Genomic DNA, 23040 nt, shown 5'->3' on the forward strand with positions numbered 1-23040 from the left:
CCTTGAGCCTGAGGATTAGTTCTGGGTGTCCCAGGTTTTTAGGTAGTCCAAGTTTCAGGACAAGCAGGCACCTTGAAAGCCATCTCCCTTTCTTCCCTCTTGCTGTAGCTCTGCCATCTTTGTCCTGATGTATTGAAATGAAGCACAAGAGAAAGAGCAAACTAAAAGTAGGAATTAAAGCAGTTGTAAAGCATGCAATTAGGGCAATTTTAACAGCGTGTCTGTACTTAATTTCAGAAGTCTATCAATACTTTTGTATGATCATATTTTTTTTCCTTGGTGTTGCTTTTCCTGTAATTTCTCACAAAGTTTGCCACGCTGAACCCCTCACTGTCTCCAGTCCTGAACAGTCAGGTCAAGAACAGACAGCTAAACTGTGAATAAATATATTTTCCCTTCACTGTATTTAGGCACCCCTTTTCCTCCTGTAATGATTACTTGAGTAGCAGAAGAAAACCTTTTTGGTTGCATTATATGTGTTTTGCTCAGGATACACATGGCCCTGGAAGAAAAATAGTCTTTTTCTTCTCCCGAATGCAGAAAATTACCATTCTGTGTGCAGAATGATCACTCTGTGACAGAAGTTTGGGGCACAGGTAAAGTGACACCCTCCAGGTCATAAGGTGCTCCTGTTGTACCTTGCACTTTCTTTTCTTCTCCCACCACTTGAGGAATTGTATCCTTCAGCAATTCCAAAATGTGAATATTTATTTTCTAGAGGTTTACTGAGTTAAAATGTATTTTAAAAAACAAGATGCACTGTTGTATGAAATAGCTTTCTGTTTTCTACTAATGCTAAGAAAATTACTTTGTTCTGCTTAGCAACTTAAGAACTCCATCAGCCAATAATGAATATTAGAATACTGTACATAAGAATGATGAAAAACTACAGTGAGGGTGCAGAGAATAGAAATGGCCTTTTAAGTTATAAACTCTTTTACTGTTGCAGTTTACAACAAAGAAATATTTCCTGATTTCCTGATGTTGCAGTCTGTTTCCTGCTGTAATAATGATTTATATCTTTCTAGTTAACAAGCCTAGATCATTAGAGAACCCCTGTTCAAGGGCTTCCTTGAAAAGCACAAGCAGTCCTGCAGTCCACTGGAAATTTATCTCAAGAGATGTTTTTTTACCCTTTTACTTAAAAAGGAACTTCCCAGCAATACTGTTTTTATAGGTGGCAAATAAAAATCTCTGTCAGAGACAAAACCTCAATCTGAAAAAGTATTTTGGCTAGTCAGTTATGAAATAATCCCACAAATCATTAATATGAATAATCTACAGAAAGAAGACAGGGTTAGTCCATTTCTTCATGACTGTATCTTGTAATACCTCTTCAGGGGTGTGAGACTCTCCTGACATTTCACAACATCATCATCTGTGCCTGAAAGGACACCGTAATTAAATAAAGGCAAGAAAGATAATCATATTTACTAACTTTGAGTACCAGACCCACCCAGAAAACAAGCACTAAGTGTTTATTTGGGTATTTTTTTCTCTTTTACAAGTATTTCTGGAGGTGTGTTTTTCTGAAGGGAGACAGTAGTCGGTAAATGAGATCTATGTGACTCAGTTTGTAAGTGGATAAAGGTTTTATTGTGAAGGGACTGCAGAATGCTAATAAGTTTCTTGGGTATAAACGGCCCACCAATTTCTTTAAATGGCAAAAAATATGTTCTTTAGTTGAGATAATTTTATATAAGGTAGTTATTTGTATTCAGTTATATCCAACAAGCCAGCCAAGGAACAATCTTGAGATGAGACAAGGAGTACAGTGAATATTAAGAATCACTGATCCAATGCAAATCACACCTGATTCTCATCGTTTACCCATGCTACTGATGGCTCACTAGGAATGGCAATTTAGATTGTTTTTAACAGAGATATGAATACCTGCAGTGGAACTTTATTGTAACAGTCTTTACAGGGAAGAAAATTAAAACTGCTATACTGCAGAAGTCAGTGGTGGCTTTGTTATTTTGATTGCCTTATTGCTGCTGTTCATAAGGGCGGGTAAACGAGAGGGGCTCAGAGAAAGTCCCAAGTCCTTCCCTGCTGAAGCTCAGGACTGGCAGCTGCTCCTTGCTCAGCTTAGGAGGGACAGTTCAGACTCTCCGTACATTGGAGGAGGATCTTCTAGACCCTGCCCAGATCCTGGGATCCCTTGTAGCTGTGTACTTGGTTTGTCAGTCCTTGACGGAATAGATGACAGTCATTTTGTCCATGGTGAGTTTCTAATCCTCAGTCCTCTAAAAGAAATTGTCAAAACAGCTCCAGCATTTTGTATCTTTTTTTTATGTGGTCCAGTTTCAGTAAGTCTTTTAAATAAGACTTTAATCAAAGCTGAACAGGTGTTTGAAATGAACCAAGATGACTTTTTTTAAAATGTATTTAGTTCTTAAAACAGCCTTTTAGACTTTAATAATTCTTAAACAAAGTACCAACATTTATGAAAGGTGACACTGTGCTTCTTAGGAACAGTTGTAGAGATTAATTTAATCTTTTGAGGTCTCGATAAGAGGCTATTCCAGAGAATGTATACTTATCCTCCACATCAGTATTTTCATACCAGTTTGTTGTTATATAGCTTTTTTACTTTCTTTGGTGGAAAACCTCAACTATTTCCTAGCTCTACATGCATTTTTTTGAGTTAAGAAAATTAGTATTTTTTGGATTGTATTTTAGAACTGTGTGTTGTCTGAGACTGCATAAGAAAATTAATATTTTTTTGATTGTATTTTAGAACTGTATGTTGTCCGAGACTGCATGAAAAAGGAGAAAAATGGGTTGAAAGCCCATTCTTCTTGACTTGTGTTTTTTCATAGCAGATTCATCATCACTACTTCCTGTGATATATAGTTATCCCTGCTTCTCCTGGACACCAAAAAGACAGACCCACAATTACTTTCCTTTATGGGTGATGATCTTCTGAAACCTGATTATCTTACTTGTATGTTTTTTGAAGATAAGATCCTATCTGCACTGACTCATATTTTTTGTCATGATGATGTGTCTTGCTTTTTTATAAGAAACTTCTGTTGATTTTTTTTTTTCTTTTAGTCACATGCTTTTCAGCTTTCTAACAGGCTATTTATGGTAGATAGACCATTGTCAGTTGAAGGTTTTTAATTTTCTCTACAAAGTTCAGTAACATAAATATTTCAATTTGAAAAAAATATATACACACAGGAAAATAATATAAAATTTTCAATTAAAATATAGGTTATAAAACTTTTAGAGTACATGAAAACTTCTGGGTGTAGTAAATACAGGTTTATGATTTTTTTTTTTTATTACTTGGCCACATACAAGAGGCTAGAAAAGAGACTGCCAAGCGATTTTTTTTACAGTTTCAGTTAAGCAAAGACAAGCTTTAACAAACACGTGAATACATTAGAATTTTGTTATTTTTATGTGCCTGAAGGGTTTCTGCCTTGCAATCACTTCAAATAATCATGCTATTGCAAACCAGAGGGAGTAGCAAGAAGCCTGAAAAGTCACTGAAGTGCAATGATTTTTTTTTTTTCTTTTTTCTTTCACTTAACAGTAACAAATTCATGAGAACTGTTTCCCTTGAATTGCCGGACTGCTGAGAGCCAAATTTAACTGATCAGTTGTGCTACCAATACAAGGAAAAAGCAGCAGCAGCAATCTGTTCTTCGTAAAGGAATCTGCAACAAGGGCAAAAGATTTTGTTTCATAAAATCAAGGCAGCATGTTCTTGGGAATAAGACTTCTTACAGTTTGAAAGGAATAGAATAGTCAGAAATACGCATAAAAGAAATAATATAAATTCCATCATGAAAATGCAACTTCAGTGTAGAAGATAGCAGGTCAGCTATGCTTCTCTTGTAAAGGAGCTAGTTAGTTACGCTACCTACACATTCTAGAAAATAAACAGAACTAGACATTAATAAAGGAATGAATGAAAGAAATAGTAAATATGGTAAATAAAGGAAAGCTGGGTGGACCCACTTTTTTGTAGTGAAGGTCTGTTGAATTGAGGCTGGAGTTACGATTTCTTGCCAGGTTCTGGGGTCCAAACTTTCTGGCTTGACACCAAGTGAATGGTGGTAGCATCAGCTCTCCATCAATACCTACCAATTTTAACTCTCCTGAAAATGTCTCTTAATGTTTGTTGGTTTGGGTTTTTTTGTGTTTGGATTGTTTTTTGTTTTTTTTTTTAAATTAGCAACAATGTAAAATTTAAGTATCTTGAAGTATCAATCGACCCATAAATACTTATAAACCCAGGGTAGATGCATACAAAAACATTGTTGCTTGAAAAAGACAATGGAGTTGTCTGGGTTTAGTGCATTTGTCCTGATTGTGTGAGAAAGTTGACTCTTCATTTGGCATTTGTTTTTTGGGGGGTTTGGTTTTCTTTTTGTAGTACTAGTTTTTGTTTTATTTTAATGAATGTTCAGCTCCCTGATGATTCCCTCTTTAGTCAATTATTTCATTGTTCTAGTGAAGTATTATGGTCAGAGTGACTCTCGTAGTTGCCTTGATAAGGGCCTGTGGTTTTGAGTGCTTCCTTGCATTTTTTCTTGATTTTGACCAGAGATTGCACAACTTTGCTGAACAGAAGCATGTGCTGTGGACACCACCTTGTCACTAGCCTACATGGGATGGAACCTCAGTCTGTAGAAAGTGGCATTTCCCTCTGAAATTTAGTGGTAATGAGGAGTCACAAACACCCCACGAATTAATAATACTCTAGATAGTTTCAAGTAAAAGAAGTACTCTGTAGCTGTGAGCATTTCCATGTGTTTCCTTTTGCCAAATAACTTTTCATCGTAAATGTTTTCGTGGTCCTTGTTTTCTACAGCTGTAAGATGAATTCAGAGCTGCAGGAAGTGCATGCTAAAGAAGTGGAGAGGTGAGAAAAATGCAGTTGTTTTAATATCATGAAAAGGATTTTTTTTGCGTGTGTGTGTGTGCAGGACAAAGGTAAACTATAGCTGCATTTTGGGTTAGTATTGTAATAGTTGCAGTTGGAAAGAACATTTTCTTGAATGAATTAAACTGATAATGTATTTGGTCTTAGCCAAAAACAGACAATCTTCTTTCTGAAAAATTAGTCATTTTGCAGAGCAAGAGAGTTAAAAAGAAAAGTTGTTCTGAAAGAAGGGCTTAACTTCTTCAGTCACCACATGAACATAGTGTTGTGTTGAAAAAAATATCACTAGTACCCAACTTGCATGGAATAGAAACAGGGAAATGGTCATCTTTTATTGTCCCATTAAAGCATTGTTTTGCTGTATGCTCTGACAGGATAGTGTTACTTCTCATATTCAAAGTAGTATATACATTGTAGCCTAAAATAATGATCACAGCTCTGGTTATCCCAATACATTGTGGAAGTACAGCTCATATTAGCCCACTAAGGCTCTGAACAATAGGCGTTTCCTGCTAAAATACAGATTTGCCTTTTTGCACTGGAAATAATAGTCACTTAGCAGTATTCTGCTCCTTAAATGCATAATGTTTTACAGAGCTTGAGAATTAGGCTTGTATCTAGTAGTAGTTCACACACCAGCCTCCCAAGAAGAGCAAGCACAAGGGACATTGTTTCAGAAGTGACTTCAGTTATTCAAAAAAAGAGAAAAGAAAAAAAGAAATTATTTTTTTCTTCTGTCACATTTTCTTAGTTTTAATAATGAGGTGACAGAAAAATAACAGATGTGTGAGATTGGACTTCCTCCCTGAACTAGGACTTGAATATTAGACTGTTTATACTGTCCCAATGATGAGAGAAGAGTATGAACTATGGCATTAATAAGACAGGTAAATCTGGAGAAAGAGTTCAGTAGGTATTTCCCAGTCTTTTGAGAATAGCCAGGAAACTTTGCTTGCAACCCAGGTGAAATACCGATTTACTTATCAAATAGCTTTTTCTTCATTGGTATGACTTCATAAAATGCAAATTTAGGAAGTAGCTTGTTTATCTACTTCATAGGAGATTGGAAATCCCTATAACAGAAGGTCTGTAACAACAGAAGACAAGGTTGTGTGAACTGTGTGGAACAGAACAAACTTTGGCCTAAGCAACTGATTGAAGTCAATGGTAGTAGTTACCCAGTGAAGCTGTGTATCTTCAGATCTTTGAAGTCAAGGACTAAGTAAACAGGAAGAAAATGAACATTGCATAGCAGTAAGTTGGCCCAAACACATTCTAGTTTGATTATTACAGCAGTCAGCAGAGCAGTAGCATGCAAAGCCAGGTGCTTATCTTTGAATTTACATCAGGTACAAAGCTATTTCATACTGTTATGGCAGTCTTTTGGTACAGTCATACAGGTATGGCTACTCTGCCATCAGTAATGCACACCTACAGCTGCAGTAGTGTATTTTGAACAAACCTATATTTGAGGGGTTTTATGCAATTCTTTTGTCAGACACTTTGCATGGTAATTGTTTCTTCTGGTGTGTGGCACCATTGCTTCCTGCTAATGGGATTTGCTCCTTTTATGTTTAGGGTTGAAATTGCTCTCTCAAAAAAGATGTGGTGTTTGAGAGAATCAGTTGCTGGTCTGACCTCTTGTATTTTCTGTTAAAAACACATCCTTATTATTGTTGCTTTAAGAGGAAACACATTGTATACTACTTTTACTATACGTGCTGCATTTAAATGGATGTACATTTATATTTTAAACCAAAATTTCATAAGGTCACATAAACACTGTTTCGCATTTAGATAATGTATATGTCCAGGATTATGGTATTCCATATTCTTTGAAACCAGATAATCTGGAAAGTGCTATGAAAGAAGTAATGACATAGTTCCCATCAGAATTCATGAACTCTGTAGCTAGATCCTCTGAACTTCTGAAAATCTTGTCCTTGCAATATAAAAAGCTCACTCAGATGTTTATTTTATATCTGTACATATAACTTTAAATTAAAAATAGAAATTTGTGAGATTATTTTTCTCATCTGGAACTGTAGCTGGGGGTGTTTTCAGGCTGTGTATATTCTGATTGCATGATTTGCATTTGTGTATTTTGTTCAGCTGAGGCTAATTCAGATAGTGGAGGTCTCTATCCAGCAAGTGCAGAAAGTAAGGTGGTAGAAGTCCATGGATGAAGGTACTGAATTCACACACTTAATTCTCACAACAAATTTAACCTAATCAAATGCCAGTGAAATCAGTTTGGCTGATTGGTAAGATATTAAACATTTATTTAGCTCCTCTTGGAATGTGTTATCTGTAGTTAATAGAAATTTATCTGATAAGTTTATATTGGAAACCTAAAAGGATGTCATATTTGAGATTACTGATACAGACTAGAAGAGGGCCATAAAATGCTAATTCAGTATAATAGATTTTTTCCATTTTTTTTCACCTGATATTCTCTTTTCAAACTATTTTTTGATGGTGACCTTTTCTTCTTACCTCTGTTTCTGAACAGCAGTACTCTGTTACTTAGTGCATATGGTATGGCTGGCTGTCCCTTTCTCTGACTTTGTTTTTGGGGTTTTTCCCTCCTCAACCAGCCGTTGGGAAAACAAATCTCATTACAGTGGGAGAGTCTGTTTAGTTTGCTTGAGTAACATGGTGCAGGAGCTAGCCCATATCTGCCTGGGTGCTACCCCTAACGCTACCCAGAGACCTCTTAAATTGTGTGCACTTCTTATGTGCCTAATAGCAAGGTTATACAAAGAAACATTATTAAGGCTTTTCATCAGTGTGACTTCTTTGTGTTCACTTTCATACTTGTCATTAAGTGACAGCAGGTTTTTTACTGGAACTAGATGATCTTTAAGATCCCTTCCAACCCAAACCATTCTGTGATTCATGTTGACTTAAGATCCTGAATTTAACCACCTATTCAAGATCATGTTTAAGTATATGTTTTCAGCAAGAGGAAGTTAATGTGGTCAACTCCTTCTTGCACTGTCTTCCCTAACTAATTGTCATATAAGTTTTTTTACCAGGACTTAAATTACTATGGAGAGCTTTCTCTTAAAAGCACTTTCCTCAAATGTTAATCATTTTTCACCAAGAATTAGCTTTGTGTAAGATTTTGGTTATGGAATTTAGATTCTGTAATTTTAAAAAGTCATCTTATGTGGCTTGAGCTAGAATTGCGAAACCTGCATGTTATTTGCTTTCCTTAACCCTATACCCATACAATAGCCTGTGGGTAATAGCTCAGGCCCATTAAACACATGGGTGCAAAAGTTGAGGTTAAAGCTCAGTAGGTCTTCACTGCTGGTTCTTTTTGCTCATGGCTCTGAATATAGAACATTAAGCCTAAATGCTGAATTTCACAGAATTTGTTGGAAGCTGATTATATTGGCTGCTTCCACTCAGGTATGCAAGTATTCGTGTCGATACTGTCAGTTGCTTATTAAGAGCCCAGGAATTTGAGAAATAGTATTTTTATTTTCCTTCAACATCTGTTTCTGGGAAATATAGGCAGAGTGCTATAGATCCAAAGGTAATGAACAAATGCATTTGTCTGTGTCGAGCAAATGTTTGTTTCCTGCCAGTAAGACATATTGTTGTGCTGAAGGAAGGAGAATCGTTTTTGTCATAGAGTAATGCTTCTGATTCTTAATAAAACACGAAGTGGGGGTGGGCTTGTGCATACAGCAGGTCTGTAATGGCACAGAATGAGGAAACCGTGATAACAAATGTTACCCTCTGGTGAAAATGGAAAATATATGTTAGAAGCCAACATGAACGTCCAGGTTTTGTGGTTAGTCTTTTAGATTCTATTCATGTACTGAAACTTAGCATGCTAATGCTGCTAACCATAAAATCTTGTCAATTGTTGGGTGCTTGGAAGGTAATTGGATTGCAGTCTGTTAGGGTAATACTGCTCTAATATTCTACAGTAAGAAGAGCAAACAAGGATACTTATCCATCAAGCCCTTGTAAATACTGAGGGCTTCTTTGAGCTTTATATAACTATCGCTGTATCCATATAATACCAGTGCCTTTGTTTTAACTTTACTGAGGCTGAGACTTGTGCTGCTGAGAGAAATACTTACCGTAAAGAAAAAATGATCTTAAGAGCTGAATTAAATCATAAAAAGGGGGAAAAAAGTAGCACATTAAATCATGAAGGACCAGTGACAGACTACTTCTAACAGCAAATTATTGACTCTGGGTAAATATTGTATAGCAAAAAACTAGTGGAGGCCTATTCAACAAGATTAGTGAGAAAGATGTAACACTGAGTAATTCTAATAACAAACTTGTATGTTGTAGATGGACAATATTATGGTCCAGTCTATGCAAATAAAAGCTACTCCCAGAATAAAACAGCATTGAATTTTATGCTTCTTTTTTCTACAGAGCTGAGCGTGTTTGAACTTCTCTTCAAAAGCCATTTTCTCACTTTTCTCATTTTGCCTTGTTTCACCTTTCCTAAATTTCATTTGGAGCATTGTGTGTAAAGCCAGGATCTGCCTACTTCTTGTGCAGGGTGTTCCTTTCTCGTTGAAAGGGCTCTCTTCTTCAGGTGCTTTGAATTGGATGGAGCAATATGAGGATGTGTTTTTCCCTCTCTGGCTATCCCTGCTCTCCCACTGACCGAACTTGTGACCTTAGAAATTGTTCAACTTACCCAGGCCTTTGTGTTTTATGTCTGTAAAACTGAGGATAAAAGAATTTCCCTATTGGTAAAATAGTATTGATCTAAGGATATGAGCTGAAAATCCTGACCCATACACCAGTGAAGTATTTTCCTTGCAAGTAGTCCTTCTGATGACATTATCTGTAGAGTAAGCATTGCTCCCAGATACTGAGGGTGCATTAACAGGGGATAATGACAGCACATTTGCTTTTCCATTTGCTACGGAGGATGCTTAGAGGTGGTTCTGACCTTGGAGTGTGGCAGGCGAAGAGCTGGTTGTTTCTTTCATGTGTCTGGGAGTGAATACTGTTTTATTCCTCTCCTGGTTTGTTGCTGTTCTCGTGATCTAATTCAGCATCTTTTGGTACATGGGATGAGAGCGCATTTCCCTGTTGATCTTGGAAAAATTCTGTAAAATATTCATTAGATCACCATCCACTTTCTACTATGACTTTGCTATGTTGCTTTGACCAGGAATTGAAAGTTTTCATTTGGCACCCCACTGCTGTCATACCCACTTACTCTTCTGAAAAACTCAGCTATGGTAGGAGCATGGAGGGAGGTTGTTCTCTGCCAGTGTAGGTTTTACAGTACTAGATAGAGTTTCTTTCCTGAGACTCTGTTGGTTCTGGTATCTCTTATATATACAAAGGCCAGGTTTATGTACATGGCTTTTATTTTGTTTTGAACCACTGCAAATAATTTTGGGATACAAAAATTAATTTTGTGGAGCTATTTTTAAAAACTTCGTGCTGAAGATATTTTTGTAGCTTTAACATCTTGAAGGGCTTGCTGCCACGTGGTTTAGAGGTTTTTTGCTTCTTCCTTTCACCAGAGAATATTGATGACTGTTGTCCTGAAGGTCTTTTCTGATGTGATGTTTTCCCTTCCTCTCTCTCTTTCACTCTACCTCTTCAAAATCATGTCAATAATTTGTTCTAGCTTTCAGGGGTTGGTGGGAGAAAACTAACTCCTGTTACAAGGACTGAGCATGGGTTGATCTTTGCAGACACTAGCGTTTCAAGTGTTGGCAGAGCAGAACACAGTATAGTGTCCTCATGTGTTGCACAGAAAACAATTTTTCCCAAGATACTACTTTTTTTTTTTTCTCACTACAAAGAGGGAAAGTTGGCAACCAAGCATTGTCAAAAGTGATGGTCCACTTGAGGTTTTCTTTGCTGTACCTGTATGGCTAATGGTTTCTGGTTTTATCTTTGGTGAAGCAGGCCTCTCTATGAAAATATATAATTGCAGTTTTTTGTTAATTCAATCTGGTAGTATAAACTCATCAATTTGCATGCAGTGATCAAATGGAAAAGATAGATGAAAGCCTGTTATAATCGTGTTAGATAACCATATATGAATATGAATGAGATCATACCTCTTTTGGAAAAACAAAGCTGTGTTGTTCAATACATTTAGCATAACAAACATTCATATGAAAAACCATTATGTTAAGCCTAGTAGATGTTTTCTTAGGACGATAAGTTACCTCGTGAGCTGTCTAAATTATTCTGACTTTAATTTGAGTAAGTAATGAAGTCTGCAAGTTCTTTAAATGTCTTGTTTATAAACAGAAACAGAACTGCATGACTATAAAACAACGTATGTAACTTTACCCTGAGTTTCTGTCTTGAGCAATGCTTCAGTGGGCAGCTATGAATAAAAACTTCTGGAGTTTCTTCTTTTGTTTTGTACTACTTCTTCCTACTTGTTCTCCAAAAAGTAAGGAAGAAAATTGCTCAGTCTTCTGCGATTAAAATAAAATAAAAATGCATGGAACAAACCTGATATTTCAAACATTTTATACTGCTGTGGCAATATATAGTGTTCCTCAGAAACATGTACACTTCGAAACAAAGCTCATTCAAGCTCAAAGATTGTATAATCAAAGACATGTGACTTTGTTCTTAAATCTTGGGGAAAACGAGAGCCTTCTGGTTAATAGTTGAGCTCCTCAGGAGCAATGCAGTAGTTTTTCTTGAAGCACCTGAGAATTTCATGCATATAGCTCTTGGAGGTGTCTTCCCTCATATTTATCAGTTGGCTAAGGAAACTCAGTCTGACTCCTCAGCTACAGAAGGTCATCTACTTGTTCTTGCTTTGTCTTTGTGTGTCCACTGTTGCTTGTAATTACTCCTTCCTCACTTGACTTCTTCATTCAGCCACTGGTAACTTTTCATTGTGTCAAACTGCTTCCCTGGTAGAAATGGTTGGTGTATACTTCTCACTGGGGTATGCAGCCTCTTTACCATCTTATCCTGTGAACCTGGACAAATGAGCATCCATGAGTCAGCTCAGACACAGGTTTACATGGTGCACTTGTCCCTTTTTCAGTAAGTCTTTGCAAGTACCGGTGATTGTGGAAAATGGTAAGGTCTTGGAAGCATGTGTTAACTAGCGGAATGATAAGCAGCTAAACACTTACTAAACAAAGCAGAACCCATTTGTGATTTGTAGCCTGCATTTTGCAGTGTAACTCAAGAGGGTGTTTTTCTCCCTTAGGTTTTTCAGTATTGCATGCTGCTTTGATAAAGCACAAGCTCTTGGACCTCAGTGCAAAAACATCCCTAGCTCAGTGAATGTAAAGAACAAGTTGTCAAGTGATGGGTAATATTCCCTATACAGTGTTAGTTTCTCCTTTAAAAGGTGTCTGCTTAATTATTGTTAATTGTCATACATGTATGAGTTTGCAGATGTTGCTTCTGAAGCTGATGATGGAGTATTGCATATCTGCTCCTAATCCCTGATTACATTTGAAGATGGGGATATAATTTTTTGATACGTGGAATGTAAATTCGCTTGAAACATTAATGGTATTTTACTATCAGACTATAATGTTATACCAATTAAGTATATACATGATAAATGAGAAAATAAGTGCAGCATATCCAAACTGTTGCAGATAGAAAATTTTTGACTTGACAGTGTTTAATGTACTATGAATATAAATTTTGTTCTTAATATCCATCTAGAGTGGGAAACCACACGGAATAATCCCTGGACTGAGTTTGTATGTTGTGAAGAGCATTTAGTTATCTGAAGGAGTAATATAATAATATAATGGGCAGTCCTGTGAACTTGAATCTTTTGGAGGGGGACCTGTGTCTTACCTGAAAACTTCCTTGACAGACACAAATTTCTAAGGAGTCCACAAACAGCCAGTGTTTCTTAAACCTTCTGATTGCACCAATAAATTCAGTAGGAGATCAGTTTAAAACAGCTTAAAAAATTTCTTCACATAGTGTGTTGTGCGGTTCTGAAACTTGCTGCCCTGAGGGGTTAGGTCGATAAACACTACTGAGAGGCTCAGATAGACCAATTCATGGGCAACAAGTTTGGTGTCTGAACTGAATCCTGGAAATGGTTTCCCAAAAGTGCCATCAAGTCATGACCGGTGATAGAGGAAAATATGTGTATTTCTAACAGAAGACATAACACCTGGTGTTCCTCCTTTTGATAAATTTGCTTTATGTGAACACAACTGCTTTTAATGTTAATCCCACACACATACAAACTGTGTTTTATGTTCCCTGTGTTCATACTTTAAATTCATAAGTACGTGGAGATCATCGTTAAGAATTGAATTTCCTGCTGCACTGTGCTGGGTTTTGTTTTGTTGTTATTTGATGGGAAAATGTTCATATCTTGTTGAATGTGTTGTTCGATAGCAAGTGTTCTAGTACCAAAAAAGGGCCTGTACAAGTATAAAAAGGACATTTTTGACACAATTAAAAGATCCAGTGGTAATGCTTGTACAAAAGTAAACATGAACATATAATAATTAGTGTGCTTTCATTTTTTTTTTCTGTAACATGAAGGGGGATGGTATTGAACTTAAAGAGCTTTGTAGAGGCAGTGTGGAGTGGATGTGGACCTCTCCTGTGGGCTCTTGGCGGGACAGTGCTTCAAGGCTCTTTGTTAGTGACGGGAAGCTGCAAGACAAGACATGAAGGGTATGGCAGAGTTACTGGCTGATGGATGTTTCTGCCTTTATGAATGGAAATATGATGCTGGATCTCTTCTGCCTCTACCTGTTGGAAGATAAAACATTGATCTGGCAGCCTGGGAAATCTTCCAGATTTGAGATTACCTGAAAAGTATAAGATCCTTAAAGTATTCCGTGCCATTCCAGTGAAATACTGATTGGATTAACTGTACATAACATTGTGGTCTTTCAGTAGGAATTCAGGGATCTGACCATAATAAATTAAGTCTCAATGTTAACTCTTTCTTTTGAGCATTTTCTCTTCCTCCTACCTGCTGATTTTAAGCTTCTCCTTTGGAACTACTTTAACTGCTTGGCAAGGTTGGGTCTGAGGGCTTTTTAGCTTTCCATCTTTTTTTTCCTGGATATGTTTCTGCATCTGTTGTCAAGTATAAAAAGAGTAGGCTGCTGCATGAAGAGTGCCTGGAATATCCATTGAATATTGATTTTTCAAGTCAAGATTTTTCAAGTTCAGAATTTTGCAAGTCATGGGATAACAAGGCTCTGCACTTCCTATTCTGTCCTCATCACTAGTTTGCTCTCTGCTTTTCTGACTTGTGACAATGCATAGGCATATAGCTACTTGGAGAAAACTCTCTAACCTTCTTGGTTTCTCTGTAATGGCCTCTGTATTTACCTGATCACACATGTCTGTATAACAACAACAACAAAAAAATTATTTTGTTTCTTCCTACTTTAGTGAAAGAGCAAAAGTTAAATCCGTTTTAAAATCTTACAGTCTTGTTCAACTTCAGGTTTTTGCAGTTGGAGCAAATGGGGGCGGGCGATAATTGGTAGAGCTGTACAGTTATATAACTAAAAGCTTTTCTGCTGGAAGTTAGGAGAGCAGATTGCTTGGCCATCAATATGCGACACGTGTTCTTAATCTTCCCACAGTGTCCGTGCAGAGGAGTACAGTCAAGCAGTGTGTATTGGTTTGGTAGATTAATGTGTTCAAATAAAAATGCTATCAAAAAATTTCCTTTGGGCTACTTTTATTTTAGAGAAAGAGGGGTGGTGTTATACCACTTGAGGATTTAAATAGCATTTATTTTGCATAATTAATGACATATTATTCTTAGATAGAAATGATAACTGTTGATGGCTTTCAACATTAAGGTTGTCATCTAAAACTCTTGGGGGGAAATTAACTAGGGAAAAGAGATTATACAATGTAACTCAGCAGTGATAAGAGTACTGTATGCTATTTTATGGGGAAAATACCCTGTTACTATCATAGAAGAATGCTCAGCTAGCCAGCACGAGTGAATTTTGACACCAATTTCACAGAAATATTCATGAAAGCAGTGACTGGGACATCAGAGGGTTTTTTCTGTACCTGAGGGGGGTTTGTTTGGTTTTGGTTTATGTGGGAATTTTTTTGTTTTAGTTTTTGGACAGCATGACAATGTTATAGTGATCCTATTGTTAGTGTATGCATTTAGAAAAAAGTGATGCAAGCAAAAAATATATTGTGACACTGGGCTGAGATGAAAGAGTAATGTATGAACACTGTTTGCATTGCGAGTTTGTTGGATTTGGTGTTACAAGCTGTTCTGTATAGTCCTTTTTGTATCTACGTGGAGATGTGACTACAGCTTCTCTATGGCATGTGATAAATGTGAGGTTTGTTTATCTGTGGTAGAACAAGAGCTCTGTATCAACTTCCAGATAAAAGCTCAAATGAGAGCACTGCTTGAATACAAAAGCTTGAACCGTTACATCAGAGAGACCATCTGAAGTCTTCTGAATTTAGTGTTAGCAATAAATAAGAAGCTGTGCTGCTGCTGCAAGATAAGGTCTACTTTGGGCCATTAGTTTATTCAGTTTCTTCATAATCACTTTTCCAGTTTCCAAATTGCATTTTTTGGGGGTTACTGAAGGTAGAACCAGTCTAAACTGACCTCAGTAACAGTCAAGGCCATTAACATTTTCTTTGTCGGGGTTTGGCCCTAAACTGGGGGCTTCTCCCTTAGGTAGAGGAAGCAAAGCCAGGCAAAGGGAAGCAGGTTTTGGCACAGCACTGTTAGTTAAGCTTCCATAGGGGCTTCCAAAAGTAAAGCATTGCCTGCCTTCCTGCAGGTGCTTAAAATCACCCACCACAGAGTTTACAATTTCACAAGATAGCTGAGCCAATTTCTTAACTCTAAGGCACAAAAAGAGGCATCCTTACTTATTAGCCCCGATTGCACATCACTTGTGCTCTGTCATGTTTATTGGGAGCTGCTCTTTTTAGAGAAGCCGCTTGTTAGATTTATTTCATTGCAATGAAGTGAAATAAATCATAATTATACGAGGTTAAATAAAGTGGTAGAGGTTAAAGCATGAAAAATCAGTGTCCTCTCGTGAAAGACACGCTTTGGGAAAGCAGGCAGGCCATTTTTCTATACAGAAACTAGAAGTCAGAAATTTGTCAGTTTAACCAGTGGCATACACAGGACAGGCATGCTTTTGCGTTTTGTAGAAAGCCTGTTGGTGTTCGTCTGGGTTTAAGACTAGGAGAATCAGAGGAGTGATATTAAAAGAAAGATTAATGTTGCTTGAACATGTTCTCTTTTTCAGGAGGAATTTGGTTTGTCTTATTACTATTGTCAGTATTATATGCTCTGCTGGGCAGTAGGAGGAATGGACAGATAATTATGAAAATAGTAGGTTTTCATACTTACGAAAATTATAGGTCAGATTTGCCTGATGGCTCCTATTAATTAGTTGGTAGCCTTTTGCACACACATACATGGATACATGTCATAGAAAAACAGCTTCTGCTGAGCAGTTGCCAGCTCCCACAGGTCACTTAACTAGAGGATGATGCACAAAGTTGTAACACATTTCTTATAAGACAGTGAGTTCAGAACGCATGTGCCTAAGATGATCTTCACGTGGTGAATCTGAATATTGATCTTTTTCTCTTCTAGTTTGTGGAGACATCCATGGTCAGTTCTTTGACTTGATGAAACTGTTTGAAGTGGGAGGTTCTCCTGCCAACACACGGTATCTCTTCCTGGGGGACTACGTGGACAGAGGGTACTTCAGCATTGAAGTAAGTTTCTAATTTCTGGTTTTGGCTGTGAAACTGCTTGCAGCTTATTGTGTATATTTAGCATTGTAATTTAACCAGTTCAGGAATACTGAAACGCATTGCAGATACCATTTGTGAGCAAAAAAATTCCATGTTAATGTCACTGTTTGGTGTTTTCATAAAGGTTGCTTGGTATCCAGCCAAGTCCCACTACATCTGTGCCGGAAAGCTGACAGAGAACAGACCTTGGTGCTAACTAGTGGCCATCCAAATATAGCACCGAAGGCAGTCTGCTCTGCAGCTTGCGCAAGCTAAATAGGATGAATAGACGTGAGGTATTAGAAAAGAGACATAACAGAAAAACTAAATTAACAACTCGTAGTTTAGTTTGACTTTTAGGTTTACTTGATCTAAGTCTCTTGGATGTAAAGTTTCATGAAAATGGAAGGACTAGATAATTGAGTCAAAAAGCCAGCAGATACCATGCTGTGCTGGAGAAAATGAATGAGTTCTGTTTAGATATGGCATGCAGGACTGCATGATCTCTGGCTTTTGATGAACACTGGAATCCACACAGAAGTGATGCACATGTTCCCTGTTGAAGGTGCTGAGACATGGTGCAGACTCCAGTATCAGGTTGTAGTATGTGAAGGTCAAATGATAGCATCTTTAGCTGGCTTGCAAAGGAAACGGCATCGTATCCAGCCTGCCCACCTTTGACTAGAAGCAAGTCAAATACCAGGAACAAATCCTTTTTTCCAGTGCTCAAAAAACATGGGATTTTTTCTTCTATGTTGCTGCTTGATTATGCAAACTGACAGATCAGGTGCACAATTATCAACTAAAATCTAATCTGTATTTGTTCATCCAGGTCTTAGTTGATCTAGTCACTGAATGGTCAGCCAGAAACCCTTGCAGCAGCTTTTGAACTACAATTTGACTCCTTTCTCTGAAACATTCAGACTTTACCCCCCTCCGAGTCAAGGGAGAGTACCCATGATCTGTTAAAAGCAATACAGGTTCTGTGTTATGTGGCTGTGTGTCTGTGACTAGGTAAGATGGCAGCATGGAACAACACATACTGCTGTTTCATTCTACATACCACATCTTAGTACGCTATTGCCATATTGATATAAAAATATGTAATCCCAAACAGCCAAGTTACTTATGTGTTTGTAAAATGGATCATCTTGCCGGTTTTATATTTATAGTATGAAGTTTCTATAAAATAAAATTCTGTAAAACTACTTTTGCTTTATTAGTTCACTTTAAAACTTAATTTAAAATGTTAACAGAATCTTTGGGAGGTGGCACATTTTACGAACAGATATATGCTGTTCCAAGTGCAAATGCTCTAAAAACTTAAGAATTGCAAGGTTCTTTCACCCACCTGCCAAAAATCAATATAATTAGGATTTAGTCTCATACTGAAGTCAGCACTTTGATCATGATTTTTTTGAGCCACATGTGCCTGCTTCCTTCCTTCTCTAATCCACAGTGAGCTATGAGCTAAATCATCACTGTGTGGTTTACCATGATGGATCACTTGGGGAGGATTGGGAGTGTGGGTGGTGGCTTCACAGGCTTAAAGTATTGTGCAGTTCAGTCTTGAACTACCGTTTCTCAGTTGTGATCTAGTTTGCATCTCCTGTAGACTTTGACCAAGCCAAGTTGTATCTAGAAGAGGAGAGTTTTGTCTTCGTTTCTGTATAAGTTTATAATATAAGAAATAGAACAAGTGGGTTTGCTTCAGCTTTCAAGTGCTTGTCTGACGGTTTGCCAAAATTTACTCCAGGGCTATTACCTATTAAAGAGAATAGCAAACTGTATAACACAAAGCAAAATAACTTACGGGTGGGGAATAAGCCCCTTAAAATTACACATTTAGCAACTTGCACATATATATTTAGCAAATTATATTCTGAATTTAGATTTTCTATTCTGAAACACTGCTTTTTCACTGGAAGCAGTACTGGCTTCTGCCAGTGCCCAGGAAATATCTGAACTGTCATTAATACTATTCCTTTTTGTATGTAAGGTTCTCAAATTCCTGCTTTCTTGGTCACATAACTGATTTTCCTCACCTGTCACCTTGATTAAAGAATGCCTTTGAAAGGAAAGGCAGGTTTCTCTTTTGTACGTGTATTTGGATGTAGAGCTATGCATTCAGGCATGAACTCAGAACAATAAATAGTGACATGGAAAGGAAAATGGTGAAGAATGCAACTTGACCTTTGGGGGGGGGGGGGGTGTGTGCTTTTGGTGTCGAAGAGGCCCTGAGCACGTCTAGCAGGCACTAGCTCTTGCCAGTACTTGGTGCAGGAGAAGTCATGGTGGTAAACAGTCCTAGCCCAATCTCAATGCATATTTCTACTGCGCCAGTCACACTGTGATCTTTATTCCATTGATCTGTTGGTTCCCATTTCTGCTGTGTAGACGCGAGACTATTGCAGTTCTGGGGCCTTTCCAAAAGAATTAAGTAACTGGTCCAAGGCACTAATCACAAGTAATGTAAGCTTTAAAAAAAATCCCTTTGATTGCTGTGTGATATCTAGCGTAAAAGTGACACCATTGAGCCTAGACCTAGCTGAGTTCTGGTAGTGGGCGACATAATCCTTGTCTGTGGGCTGCAAAGCATTTGGGATTCTTCTGGATGAAAGGTACTATATAATGTAAGCTATTATCATTAAGAACAGAGGAAGAAATTACATAAGGTAGGTGGAAGGCATTTGATAACGCAGAGGGTAAAAGTATTTGTATAAGGCATTCAGCAGAAATAACAGTCCTTGCCCCACGGAGCTTTTGATCTAGGGGCTCAATCCTTCACATGTGTGCTCCTGTTTTTATCAGAGTTAGCTCCACTGTTTGAACAGGGGATGGTTTGTGTCTTTAAAATTAGTTCTAAGCAAGGCGTCACAGGATGAGAGACTAATAAAGGAATTACAACAGTTAAAACAAAAAATATCAAAATTGTAGGTAGGATGAGACGAAGTTTCTTGGCACAGACCAAATTTTTATCCTGTAGCTGCACTCTCTTCTCCATTTGATTTCTTGGCAGGGCCTGAGCATTTCTTCACTTGGAATAACAAATTTCTGCAAGTTGCAGTATCTGATATAGTGCACTTGTTTCCTTGGCTCCATAACTAGTAACATTTCCCTGTTGTGCTTGTGCACTGTTCCAGAGTTTTGACTCCAGAGTAGAAAACCCCTCAATTCTCACTTTTAAACAAGTTTATGGTCATGGGGAAAAGAAACCCAAATGATCAAAACAGAGGGCTATTTTAAAATTGAAATAATAGTTAGATCATAAGTGGTTCTGCAGAAATGGTCTGTAAGGAAGAATGACTAATCTCTACTTTAGTCTGAAAACTCTTTTGAAAGGCAGACATAAATGCCATGAGGTGTAGGGGCAAGTATACATACAAACTGCTTTTCATCAGAGTCTTGGAAAAATTACAATCAGAGTAAATACCAACTATAATGCATTAATAATATTATGTAAATGAACCGTTGGAATTATTTTCTTGCTCAATCCCACATAAAACATACAGGCTTAAATGTCAGTTGAATATCATAAGGTACAAACTGATCATTTTTGACAGAGCAGATAGTTAAGATATGGAGAATTTCATCAACGTTCAAAGTGAACAAAACCAGAGTTGTATTTAAAATTTCAAAACATTCATACATCTTAATTTCCTGAACACAGAGGCTAAAATTTCAGAAGGTGGAACTGGTTTTGTGATATTTCTAGCAAGAACAAAGTGAGGGGTTTGGAGTGAGTCTGGAATTTGACCATCGGACCTTGCATTGATTAAAAAAGCATCTGGCACTTGAGATGCTTCTGAACTCAGTGAACTGTTTGAAATTATTAACTGGTCTCTTCCAAGAAAAGAATTGCATATAAATAAATTAGTGTTAGTAAACAGTGGGTGAAGTGAATGTTGGTGAAGCGTTGTGTTTGTCATCTAGAAAGTGCACAGAATCTTAAGAGGACTTTATTGGAGGAATAAACACCTTTCAGTTTAATCCATTGCTCTAGTGTGTTAATGTTTCCCAATAAACAGCTTGATTTAAAATAGCTGTGACTGGTCAGGAATAGTTTACCAGTGAAGTAATTTTTTTTTTTTTAATTTCTTTCAGAGCAAAGAAAATACTAATACCTTAATTATCCTAAATTTCCTTCCCTTTTTTCTTCTGTGTAATGGTAGCAGATACGTTTTTCTCTAGCAGGAATTTGCATCCTGTAAGATCTCATTTTTGCTGGGCAGTGTTCCTGAGAGCCATGACTATTCAGTAATTCAGCAAATTCAGATTATTTTTGTTTATATTAGATTCCCAGACTAGAACATCTGTTTGTTTCAGGGCCATCCTCACTGCTTGCCTGGTCCTGTGCCAGCTAGTCCCAGAGCCAGTCACCAACATACCAAGAACCCTTCTGGCTGCAGGGAAACAACATGGGACAGTACCCTGGAGGTTGTTCATACCATTCTCCCTGCACTGCTTATTATAGAATCATTCAGGTTGGAAAAGACCCTTGGGATCATTGAGTCCAACCATCAGCCCTACTCTACAAAGTTCTGCCCTACACCATCTCCCCCAACATCTCATCTAAATGACCCTTAAATACACCTAGGGATGCTGACTCCACCACCTCCCTGGGCAGCCTATTCCACTGTCTGACCACTCTTTCTGTCAAAAATTTGTTCTATAATGTCCAGTCTAAACCTTCCCTGTTGCGCTTCCATCTCTCTGTGGGACCCATCTCCACAGAAACCAGCTGGGGCCAAGACATAAGGTCCAATGAGAATACCTAGGAGCCAGCACTTAGATACCTGTTTAGAAAGTACTAGGTACAAGAATTAGAGGAACATTTAAGAAAAAGAATTGTCTAGTCACTTTTTGGTGGAAAAAGAGGTCCTTCCTTTTTGGACATTTTGAGGTCCTTCCAAGGGCTGAAATAGGAGTAGTATAAAGGAAGTAGCAACGTTTTGCAGTTGATCACTTTTAATAAAATCACCTGGGAGTCTAGCTAGAAGAGGGTCTTGCAATAATTGAAGTCTAGACATGCTAAAGTACCATGCAGGTGTCAAAACAAGATCCCAAAACACCTTGGGAACATTCAACAGATTTTTCAATTGAAAAGTAAACAGAAGTTGAATGAGCAGAATGTGATTCTTGAACATTTAGAAACAGGTGAGAGCCTGACCAGAAGGAATCAATTCACTTTTATTCCAAAAGAAATCTATTTTCACAGCAGTAGCTTTTCTGATTTTTAAATACACAGCCTGTATGTACATGAGGAGTGGTTTTAGAAACACAAAAAACGGGTGAAATAAAAAAACATTGGCAAAAAAATTGGGGCAAAAACTATAAGTTGTTGCTGAAGATGTGGTTGATGCAAGTGTCTCTACCTTGTTGTCCCCATTCTGCAGCAGAGCGTTAAGAGAAGAGATCATCTTTTATGCCCTGAAAGTTGGGGGAAAAAAAAGAAATAAACCCTGGTTGTAGTGAAGACAGTACAATTTTTTTACTTTATTTTCAGTAGTGTTCAGAGTTTCCTTTCCCTGTGCTCAAGGAATGGTAGCGCAGAAATGACAATAGCTTGCATATCTTGTATTTTAGTTACAGATGCAATGTATCTATATTTGTCTCTGAAATAGAGCCCTAATAAATAGTCCTATCAGTACTGTGAATGCAGCTATGTGTGTACAAAGGTACATGGTTTCCATTGGGATAGTTATTCCATTTTAGAAAGCTGTACCTGTACTAGGTACTATGATGATGTAATTATTTTGATGCAGTTAAAGTAATGTAATTTTTGTATTTAAGTGAGTATGTGTTAGTTACAAATTGAAGGAGATATGTTAATATCCTGTTCCACAGCTCACAGAGCATCAGTGGAGACCTTAGCAATACGTGGCTCAACTTATCCTTTTGAGTATGAATTACCTTGCATTTATTCACATCTGATTAAATCTGCTGGGGGAGTGCCCAATGCCATCAGTCATTTGGAGGGAGAGGTACATCTTTTGTTACCCATACAAAGCCACACAGCCAACAGACCAATCAGCATCTCTTTCTTCCTGGCATAATCTGTACAAGAGCATCCAGAAGTGAGTGAGCTGAGTTACAGGTGTTGCTGTGGTTGCAATCTAGGGACAAGAGAGTAATGATTTTTCAAAGCTCCTTGTCTTGAGCACATAACTTGAAATGCATGCAAGAAGTCTGGGGCTTTTGGTTTTCCTTTTCAGGAGGTGCTGGTTATGTCAAATTGTGCAAAGGCTCAAATTCAGCATGAAACAGTGGAATTAAATCCCAAATCCATTTTGAAAATATGTGCCTTTGGCTTACACAGGGCTTAACTGCACAGACCTTTTCTTTCCTAATGCTGAGGCTGCCAGAGCCTCAGCAGGAAAACAGCTTGACTGTAGGAGCTGGGA

The 23040-nt window shown here is 37.6% G+C and overlaps 1 protein-coding gene across 4 annotated transcripts in view; it reads left to right on the plus strand.

Moving 5' to 3' along the window:
- Window positions 1–23040, plus strand: part of PPP3CA (protein phosphatase 3 catalytic subunit alpha) — a 197851-nt gene that overhangs the window by 121302 nt on the left and 53509 nt on the right. For all 4 annotated transcript variants that reach the window (XM_074905517.1, XM_074905518.1, XM_074905516.1 and 1 more), the window contains exon 3: window positions 16494–16618. In XM_074905517.1, coding sequence (XP_074761618.1) covers window positions 16494–16618 — 125 coding nt within the window. The remainder of the gene's footprint in view (window positions 1–16493; window positions 16619–23040) is intronic.

Source organism: Athene noctua, chromosome 4 (genome assembly GCF_965140245.1).
Source record: "Athene noctua chromosome 4, bAthNoc1.hap1.1, whole genome shotgun sequence".
NCBI classification, from domain to species: Eukaryota; Metazoa; Chordata; class Aves; order Strigiformes; family Strigidae; genus Athene; species Athene noctua.